The following is an 11,204-nucleotide window of genomic DNA, read 5'->3' as shown; positions in this document are numbered from 1 at the left end:
TATGTTAATTCATACCCAAAGAAAGTTTCTTATTTTACTCAAGATTGAAAAAAAAATTATTCACATAATCTTCTAGTGATATTTTTGAAAATATAAGTTGTTAATATGAAAAAGACATCATTACACCACTAGGTGGATTAAAAAAGGTTTTTACCTTTTTTTATATATATAAAAAATAGGTATAGAATTCGCTCAAACTTTAGAAAATTTTTCCGAGGCCCGGAGGGCCGAATGACATATACCAATCGATTCAGCTCGACGAACTGAGCAAATGTCCGTGTGTGTGTGTACGTGTGTGTGTCTGTATGTGTGTTGTCAACTAAGAGGTCGAGATCTCAGAGATGGCTGGACCGATTTTGATCAAACTAGTCGCAAATGAAAGGTCTTCCCGTCACCCAAAACGCTATTGAATGGTTTTGTGATCGGATGTTTACGTTTTGAGTTATACGAAGTTTTATGTCAAAATTTTCAGTTTTTTGACAGTATCTGTCACAATTGACATTGAAAACAGAATATGTTTTCAGACTTAGATTCCGCACGGTAATACCTATCCAACAAGCCATAGATTGTTAAAATCCGTCCATTTTTAACGGAGATATCGAAATTTTTGTGTAAACGACTTTTCCCCCTATTCCATTAGTAGAAGCTTTGAGCGCTGTATGACAAAGAAATGCATGGAAGCAACGAAAAACACGATTTTTTATACTGTTACATACAATTGTTTCTAAGTACCAAAAATACCGTGTACAGCATCCTTTTTCATGACATTTAGCCTCGGGCCGATTTTAGCACGGCTCGTTTTTGGCAACATAATCGTTCGAATATGACATATGTAAACCAGATGATGGCAGCATTCTTCGAGTTGAAAGCAATTCCATAATTATATTGTTTTAAACTACTCACAGCCATAAATGCAGGAAGAACATAACACCCACATACCATTTGAATCAGTTCGTCGAGATCAGCAAATGCCTGTATGACAAATAATTTCAATCAATTTTCTCGGAGATGACACAACCGTTTTCTACAAACTCAGAGTCATATGAAAAGTCGTATACTCCCAAACAAGGCTCTGGAAGTACCTTAAATTACCCTAAACTCTAAAGTGGAAATTACTTCGACATATCATGGAATGTTCAAACGATTATCGCATGTTTAGATTCAAATTCGATCCGATTTGCAGTTTAGACATTACAGAGTAATGAGTGATTAAAATCTCAAATTGTCGCTTAAAACTACGGTCATTAAAATAATGCCATGAAAACTGAAACACCGAAGAATATTCATGCAAAAAACACATGCGGATTGATAAAAAAAGGTATCATCTCACTGCTAGGTGGATTAAACACGTTTTTCTTCTCAAATGGATTGATATATTCGATTGATGGATGAATTGTGTAGGCGGGATTACAAACACGGTAAATTGTGCGAAGCTTTTGTTTTAAAAGTAAAATTTACCCTGAAATTCTTCACTAACCAGCAGATTACCCATCGGATGAAAAATTGTTACTAAAAAACTAAGCTCGCCCACTCAGACAAACAAATGCGCATCGCTAACCCATCATTGATATTCCCACATCTACATCTCTAGATAGTGACTTAAGTTCCAAGCAAGATGCAAATAATATAATAGATTTAGTACTTTAGCATTAAGCTTCGGCTTTCGAATAAAAAAAAATGAAATAACATTGGGACAAAAGTTTTGAATTGTATCTTCAATGTCATATTCATAAAATTATCCAAGCATCGGTTACTCTACGAGATACTATCATCAAGTCTCCAATATGACAAATGTAAACAACTGCTGGTAACCCATGGAAACCACTGTCAACACCCAATTCATTTGATGATTAGCTGTCGGCAGAAAGTTCAACCAACTCTGAAATGGTTATCCCACTTCAAAGTGCGGACGTTTGATCGCCAAAAGCTCGTCCCGGTATTCGTTAATTAGGTCCACCTTGGCGAGTTGCTCTTGTGCCACCACACTCCGTCCGTCTCTACGGCGACTCAGACTCAATTAACACAGAGATTCATTGCGTGACCGCAAGCTATCGGCCGCACGAACGCATACCGACCGTACCAAACCGTCGTCGTCCCGGTGGCTGGAGGAACATTACTGCAGAAATTATCTTGTCCGGAGCGTTGCCGAGGACAGGAGGAGAGAGTACCTCCGGTATAGTCAAATTGCCGCAATATTGGTACCCTGGGCCATTTGTTCCAGATAAGAGATAGCAGGAGCCTATTCTCTGGTCTCGGATGGTGTCTGTGTTGCTTCTGATGTCAGGCCAGACCAGGCCATTGCCGAAGCCCGGCTATCGGATGGACAGTACAGTGGAATGGCATCATTGTGGCCAGGTCCTCCATTGTCCCGATGTAGCAACCGTGCAGACGTGGCGATATAGTCGCAGTCGATAAAATTTCATTGCCATGTAGCACAGAGAGGGATTTTTTTTTCTTCTGTTACTCAACCACCATCGAAAAACATCAACCCTTTGGTAGAGTCGTGGTCATTGCCGCAGAGGAAAAATGGTTTCGAGATAAAAATTTGCATACTGTCTGGCTGCTGCTATTCGTTGGTGTGTGTTTTATTTTCCGCAAAAGTTGGGATCCGTGTTGAGATGGTTTTTCGGATGTATATTTTTTTTATCTATCAAACATCATTTTTCTTTCTTCTTCACTGTTGCTTGCTATGGGGAAGGCATGATCTTGTCTTGCCTCGAGTGACCACGGACGATTTGCTTAGGTTCCCCATTTTATTGGCTTGTAAAATTTTACCATCCAAAAATTGATGGAAGCTTTGTTTTGCGGTAATAACATTTACTGGCCAGGCATCCCAGGTCCATTCATTGTTCGGATCTTCGCCGGCCATATTGTGTCTTCGGGACAAGGATTTTCAAACGGGTTTACCATTCAACTTGATGGGCTCGTTTTGCTAGTGTAGTGATTATCCGTTCATATCTTGTACACAGTTTCAAGTATCTATCACTTTTTTGTAAAATTTAGTAAATTATATTCTGTTTCGGTATACGAAATATGATATTTGTAATACTACATAATTTGGTTACTAAAATCATAAACAACCGTAAACATAATTCAACCTAATGTTTAGTCTTTCGTTTACACTACTGAATTGTTTTTATTTTACTTAACCGGCTGGGCTGTGACCGTTTGAAGTTGTCCTAGGGTAGAAATGTTCCCACATGAGAGCGTTTATGTTAGTGTTTTGTTGGGAGTGAAAAATACGAAAATTTAATTTTAACTTTTTCTGTGAGTTTTGTTTTGCATAAGAAATCAACAATAGCTCAAACTATCTATGGTGTTAATAAATACTTGCACTTGATGCTTGCAAATGCATCGGAATAAATACACTTTTTAAATGGTTTGGAAAAAATTACCGTTTTTGAAATAAACAATTTCAAAAATTTTACAATGCCACATAAATGTTCGAAATCGTTTGGTAAACGCTGAAGTTATAGAAAAAAGAAGGTTAAAAGTGAATTTTGCCGTAATTTGAGGCTAGTTTTAAAAATATATTTCATATCATAGTTGGCCAAATATTACACCTAAGCCTCCATTTGCGAAACAAAAAGGGGTTCGTATATCGAGGTAGTTCGAAAAAAAAAGCTAGAAGAGCTAGAAGAGCAAGAAGAGCTACAAGAGCTAAAAGAGATAGAAGAATTAGAAGAGTTAGAAGAGCTAGAAGAGCTAGAAGAGCTAGAAGAGCTAGAAGAGCTAGAAGAGCTAGAAGAGCTCTTAGAGCAGGCAGAGCTAAAAGAGCTAGAAGAACTAGAAGAGTTAAAAGAGCTAGAAGAGTTAGAAGAGCTAGAAGAGTTAGAAAAGCTCGAAGAGCTAGAAGAGCTCTTAGAGCAGACAGAGCTAAAAGAGCTAGAAGAACTAGAAGAGTTAAAAGAGCTAGAAGAGTTAGAAGAGCTAGAAGAGTTAGAAGAGCTAGAAAGCTAGAAGAGCTAGAAGAGCTTGAAGAGCTTGAAGAGCTTGAAGAGCTTGAAGAGCTTGAAGAGCTAAAAGAGCTAGAAGAGTTAGAAGAGCTAGAAGAGTTAGAAGAACTAGAAGGGCTAGAAGAGCTTGAAGAGCTAAAAGAGCTAGAAGAGATAGAAGAGATAGAAGAGCTAGAAGAGATAGAAGAGATAGAAGAGGTAGAAGAGTTGGAAGAGTTAAAAGAGCTAGAAGATTTAGAAGAGCTAGAAGGGCTAGAAGAGCTTGAAGAGCTAAAAGAGCTAGAAGAGATAGAAGAGATAGAAGAGGTTGGAGAGTTAGAAGAGCTAGAAGAGCTAGAAGAGCTAGAAGAGCTAGAAGAGCTAGAAGAGCTCTTAGAGCAGGCAGAGCTAAAAGAGCTAGAAGAACTAGAAGAGTTAAAAGAGCTAGAAGAGTTAGAAGAGCTAGAAGAGTTAGAAAAGCTCGAAGAGCTAGAAGAGCTCTTAGAGCAGACAGAGCTAAAAGAGCTAGAAGAACTAGAAGAGTTAAAAGAGCTAGAAGAGTTAGAAGAGCTAGAAGAGTTAGACGAGCTAGAAAGCTAGAAGAGCTAGAAGAGCTTGAAGAGCTTGAAGAGCTTGAAGAGCTTGAAGAGCTAAAAGAGCTAGAAGAGTTAGAAGAGCTAGAAGAGTTAGAAGAACTAGAAGGGCTAGAAGAGCTTGAAGTGCTAAAAGAGCTAGAAGAGATAGAAGAGATAGAAGAGATAGAAGAGCTAGAAGAGATAGAAGAGATAGAAGAGGTAGAAGAGTTGGAAGAGTTAAAAGAGCTAGAAGATTTAGAAGAGCTAGAAGGGCTAGAAGAGCTTGAAGAGCTAAAAGAGCTAGAAGAGATAGAAGAGATAGAAGAGGTTGAAGAGTTAGAAGAGCTAGAAGAGCTAGAAGAGCTAGAAGAGCTAGAAGAGCTTGAAGAGCTTGAAGAGCTAAAAGAGCTAGAAGAGCTAGAAGAGCTAGAAGAGCTAGAAGAGCTAGAAGAGCTAGAAGAATTAGAAGAGTTAGAAACGTTAAAAGAGCTAGAAGAGTTAGAAGAACTAGAAGGGCTAGAAGAGCTTGAAGAGCTAAAAGAGCTAGAAGAGATAGAAGAGATAGAAGAGCTAGAAGAGATAGAAGAGATAGAAGAGGTAGAAGAGCTGGAAGAGTTAAAAGAGCTAGAAGATTTAGAAGAGCTAGAAGGGCTAGAAGAGCTTGAAGAGCTAAAAGAGCTAGAAGAGATAGAAGAGATAGAAGAGGTTGAAGAGTTAGAAGAGCTAGAAGAGCTAGAAGAGCTTGAAGAAGCTAGAAGCTAGAAGCTGAAAGTCAGGAATCTAATTGCAAGAATCTAGTATTGTGGCCAATAACTCACAGGGATGGCCATTTTGCGTCGTAAGATTCTCTTCATTATAACAGTTCAGCTGAAAAGTTCGTATCGTTTAATAGAAACACACATTTTTTTGCCAAAATTCGTTTTTATTATTCAACATAATTGCCATCAGAGGCGATACAGCGATAATAGAAATCTTCCAACTTTTCGATACCATTTTTGTAGTACGATTTGTCCTTTGCCTCAAAATAGGCCTCAGTTTCAGCGATTACCTCTTCAATTCGAAGCCCAATTCGTTCAATTTCAGCATGGTTTTCATCGATTCTTGATGAAACAAAACTTTTTTCTTTTCCAAATGAGGCCGTGTTTTTTTTTAAATTTCGTCCTTCAAACGCTCTAATAACGCTATATAATAGTCACTGTTGATGGTTTTTCCCTTTTCAAGGTAGTCGATGAAAATTATACCATGCGAACCCCAAAATACAGACGCTACCGGCCGATTGTTGAGTCTTTTCACGCTTTGGATTCGGTTCATCGCGTGCAGTCCACTCAGCTGACTGTCGATTGGACTCCGGAGTGAAGTGATGGAACCATGTTTCGTCCATTGTTATATATCGACGAAAAAATCGGTTTTATTTCGATATAACAGCTCCAAACACTACTCAGAATCATCAATTCGTTGTTGTTTTTGATTGATTGTGAGCTCACGCGGCACCCATTTTGCACAAAGCTTTCTCAAAAGTTCGGATAAAAGGGACTGATTTGACTTAAGTAGTTGACGCAGTTCATGAAAAGAATTCTAAGCAGCACGTATTATAAGTAATTATCCACACTAGAAAGTTCGCGCGGCGCAACCGAACAAACTTCTAAGCTACTAGCTTTTAGAATACATTGTTCAGCTTCTATACAGCGAAAAAGTTTACACGGAATAAGTTCTGTACTTTCAAGTTGCCTAAAGTTCCGCGTGTACTTTTAGCAGCAAGATAGTGTATGTTTATGGTAATTATGGAACTTCTGGTTGCTTGGATAGTACTGTCAATATGATGTGAAATGAATTGATAAATCAGCTTATTAAAATCTGTTTTATATAATTACTTTGAAATATACACTCTATTACATTTTTTCATAAAATCGCTTCGTGCTACTTCTTTGCGATCAGTGTGTTATTAATAGTTTCAATTGTTCGAAGATTACGGACATTATTAAGCGATTCATTTGGACAGCCCGTTAGTGTCTGATGGCGCCCGTCAGACCCGAGACTTTTAATATCTTGCTTTGCGTACGACACTGCTCAAAATTCTGTCTTGCATACTATAGACTGCATCTCCGTTCAAAGTGAGTTCTCGATTGATGTAATTAATTATCCCTTCCCAACTAACGGATGGGTTATCCTTTCAGAGATACCAAGCAACAAAGGCTGTCACACTAACCATCGTTTTTTTTCCGGATGACCGCAAGGACGTGGTCGGTGCCGTTTATTGGCTGGGCAGAGTTTGAAAACTTTCGCAACGTGGATGCTGGAGAATGGTAAATTACTTCCCAGCTTCAATCATTAGTTTTCTGTGCAGTTTCGTTCAATCAGATCAATCTTCACGGACGACACGCTCAAACGAACTGTTAGATGAGACTTTCAATTTTTTATACTAACTTAATACAGGAAAAAAAAATTGGAAATTCGAAGCGATCGCGGTAGAGTTCCGTTTTTGAGGCAATTGACAATTGCACATTGTCATACGCAAATTAATCACAAACACTTCGTACGTGAAGAATTGACTATCAAATCAGTTAAAAAAACCATAATGCAATCTAGTAGACCATGATTTGGTATGGCCTAAAGTATTTCACTTTCAGCCGGTATTTCAAATCAAATGCGCATTTCATTCTCAGTAGCCTGTGCAGCGCCCTTAGCAAATTTTCCTTCGAACATGTTAGTATTGTGAATAAAATAGGGAGCCATGAAGGAATATCGACATTGCAAGAACAGCAACCTAGTCGTGAAGGAAAAACTCGTCACCTTTCAGTCAAGCCTTCGCGTCAGCGTAAACGCGACGAGCAATAACAAAAATGTCGTTGCTAGGTAACACACCAAAAATGCGTTGCTAGGTAACACACCAAAAACAATCGCGGCCATATTTGCGGGTAAAAGTCTGGCAACCGAAATAAAAACAGAGTACGGTAGCGGTATATGACAATAATAATAATAAACCGACATTGACTTTGAGTCGCGTACGGTAAACTATAATGTTAAACCACGAGTATGGTACGATGCGCTGTTGAAGCCTATGCCGCCGACCTTTGTAGCGAAATTAACAAAGACAGTTTGGTTTGCGCACACGGCGGGTATGACTAATTTGAGAGCACCGAGTTGGGCTGGCTCAATAATAATAATAAAAAAATGCCAATGCGAACGAAATTTGACCACGTAGGGCTCGTAGCAGTTGAAGCTTTGTACGATACAATGACCAGTAATGTGAGACAAGGTCAAGTTTGTTTACGTGAATGAATGTCGACCATAACCACGGTCAAGAATCAAGATTGTAATTATTTACAGCAAAAATGAATATCGTCCAGGGGGATTCATTTCAGCATTTTCTAAACATACGGCAAGCCAAATAATAATTTGGAGGCTTGACAGAGATATCATAGTACGAGAATCAAATTCAAACAAGCATGGAATTTCAATTCCCTAAAGCGGAAGCACTGCAGTGCATTCCAGAGTTCGATGGAACTACCGAACAGTTAGATGCGTTCATCTATCATATTGAACATTTCGAAAAACAATTCCCAGAAGAAACATCTAGAGACGATCTGATCTACGTAATATTATTGAAGTTGAAAAAAGAAGCAGCAGCTAGATTACTGCACATAAAAGCCGAAAATTGGCCTAAAATCAAAGAAAATCTTATACGCGAATTTGGAGAAATCGAAAGTATCGAAGACGTTGTTTTAAAAATAGAAACTTTGCGGCAAGAACCCAATGAACCATTCAAAAATTACAAAAAGCGCATAATGAGAATTAAAGAGCAGTTGGACAATTACAATGAAGGGTGCTTTGCTCGGGAATCGCCAATGGAAGTCAGTCTCAGACTACATTGCTTAGCAGGCTTATACAACGACGAATTGAAACGAATGGCACAAGGCCACAAAAAAAGACATTGTATGAGTTACTGGAGTATTTAGAAGAAATTGATATAGAACGAAAACATATCGAAGTACTTGAACACAGACTTCAAGCAACAGAGCTGGGCTATAGAGTTCTTATGAGGAAAAAGTTTAGAACTCACGAAGGGTACCAATATGAAAATAATGAGTATCAGCAAAAATACGATTTAACAAATCGGTATGATAATAGAAAACCACCTAATAGATACAATGGTAATATTCAAGAGGAAAATAATGGGCTTGATAAAAAACACTACGAAAATAATGAAGTACAGTTATGGGTAAATTGTATACAGTAAACAGAAAGAAGAAATATGATAATGAAAAAAAAATACGATGCACAAAGTTACGATAACGAAAAAAATATAAGAGAATATGATGCACAATGCGATTATTAAGAGGAAAAAAAATATATATATACAAATAATAACAATCACAGAATAGACAATAGATCACGTAAGACGTTTATAAAAATAATAACAAGCATAGAATAGAAAAATGTTTACACTAAAAGCACAGAATCATACAAAACGAATAAAAGTTTTTTTTTGGAGTCCCGAACTGTGTGTGTGCCCGAAAATAGTCGTCGCAGAAGGAAGGATGTCAGTAGCTTAGCCAAGCTACCTAAGAGAACGAGAGGGTGTGATCGGATGCGGTGGCAAGTTGAAGACAAAGGGAACCGGGGAATCACCAAGACGTCAGAAGGAAGAACAGCAGAGCTGAAAAATCGAGGCCAAAAAAAAAAAATTGCGGAAAAATTTAGCATGGAAGACGTAATAACAAACCAAAATAATGGCAACGTTACAAATTGCTACATCAACAAGTACAAATGATAACAAAACAAGAAGGAAGTAAATGCAGTCAACACAGTTAAAGATGACTTGCGCGGGTATGCAACAGCGTTACAAACTGCTACCCTATAATTTATTCAGTGAGCATCGTCAAAGCTCAGCTGAATACCATAAACAATTATTGGAAAATCAAAGCCTATTAATACGTGAAAAAAATTAAACAGTTGGTTGAGAAGCAACAATACAGAATACCAATATTGCTACTGACAGTAATCCCAATGATGTCCAAAATGCAAAGGAGTCAACGATCAATTTTCAACTATGCCCAATGAAACGAGTTCATAAGCAATGAGAAGCCCTACTACGTATCACCAACACAGAAGAACGAGCTATTAGGAACGAGAACGACACGGAACCCAGAGTCCGAGACTAGCAACCGTTCGATCACTCCCACAGATAAAGCAACAATAGAAGCATACCATGGAGCAGGATGGCGTCAGAGGAGAACACACACACGCGGACCATCGTAAGGTTAGGAAATTTAACTAACGTATAGCCAACAACGAAAAATAAGCCAATTGGCAATTGTAAATACGGAAATTTGTGATCAAGCTACAAACTTTAATGTTATAAACCAACGCATCCGACTTGATGTTTACCCTTCAGGTAACATCAAGCTCAGTAAGTAAGGGGGCATGCAGCGCCCTTAGCAAATTTTCCTTCGAACATGTTAGTATTGTGAATAAAATAGGGAGCCATGAAGGAATATCGACATTGCAAGAACAGCAACCTAGTCGTGAAGGAAAAACTCGTCACCTTTCAGTCAAGCCTTCGCGTCAGCGTAAACGCGACGAGCAATAACAAAAATGTCTTTTCACGGGCACCGGTCACTGTCATTGGCATAGTGACAATGGTCTCGGCTTTCGATAGAACTTCGGAAGAAAGTCGGATGAACTTTCTACTTGAAATCACAAGCTCGGCTTGTACTAAAATCTTCGGGCTTCACCCGAAAGTAAATGTTAGGAGCTTAAAAACCCCTAGTTGGGAAGAGTTAGAGAGTAGTTCAGTCTCAGAGTGCGCGGAAAATATCCGTTAGTCTCGGGCGTCGGCCCGTAGACAAGTTAGTAGTTAGTTCAGTTCGGAGTGTAATACAGCAAGCCGTAGGAGCATGCATAGTGTGCATTGTGAGGTTCAAGTATCAAGTGACCTCAAAATCAAGTAAGAAATAATGTCTTTGGAAGGCATCTAAAGAAGTGAGTGAAAGATTGCTGTAATGGGAAAAGATTTAACAGTTTCATGTGCAGTGTTTGATACTCATAGGCGAGAAGAACAAAATAGTTAGACACAACCATTGCTCGTGTCAGGATAGTGTTGATAAATTACGACAACAAAAGTATGTGTTGAAGAATAACTTCTTTTATTAATGTAAGCAAGTAAATGTTGAGACATATATTCGACGAGATCACCATGAAGTGTTGTGAATAGATTTGCAAACTCGTGGAGTATGCAATAGACTGTACCGTAGTAGGACATACGTTCATATGTGCATAAACCTAATGATATGCCGAGCTTAGTGAGACTGCGTGAAGTGTTAGCCTTATTAACAATCGTTAGTGACTTTTTGTTAGATTGTAGGATTCCTAAAACAGCCTAATCCTGCACTATTGAGAATAAGTAGCTGTTAAGTGAAAAGCACAGAAAAAATTGTAACTCAAAAAAGTGAAATTCGTGATATTAAACTCAAGTACATGGGTGAATCAATACAATGACATAAAAGAGAAACCGAATTGAAGAGTATTACTCCGTATAGAACTGAAAGAAACATCCTCTTCGTTATTCCTCTTCCGCCACCGCTCGGCCGGAAGCTATACACCTGGTTTTCAATCCAGTCGTTCTGAATTGAGTCCATTTAAAACTGTTTGACAAAGCATGGCATCATAGCAAGTCAAGACACGAGACATTATA

General features: G+C 38.4%; 1 protein-coding gene across 1 annotated transcript; it reads right to left on the bottom strand.

Moving 5' to 3' along the window:
* Positions 1–3,835: 3,835 nt before the first annotated feature.
* Positions 3,836–5,340, bottom strand: LOC131434336 (uncharacterized protein DDB_G0271670-like). The gene is made up of 2 exons (XM_058601003.1): positions 5,329–5,340; positions 3,836–5,268 (listed from the first exon to the last, which is right to left on the bottom strand). Exons 1-2 carry the CDS (start codon positions 5,338–5,340, stop codon positions 3,949–3,951), a joined length of 1,332 nt encoding a protein of 443 aa, XP_058456986.1. The 3' UTR covers positions 3,836–3,948.
* Positions 5,341–11,204: the final 5,864 nt, after the last annotated feature.

This window comes from Malaya genurostris, chromosome 3 (assembly GCF_030247185.1).
Source record: "Malaya genurostris strain Urasoe2022 chromosome 3, Malgen_1.1, whole genome shotgun sequence".
Classification (NCBI taxonomy): domain Eukaryota; kingdom Metazoa; phylum Arthropoda; class Insecta; order Diptera; family Culicidae; genus Malaya; species Malaya genurostris.
This window is presented reverse-complemented; position numbering and strand designations above follow the sequence as displayed.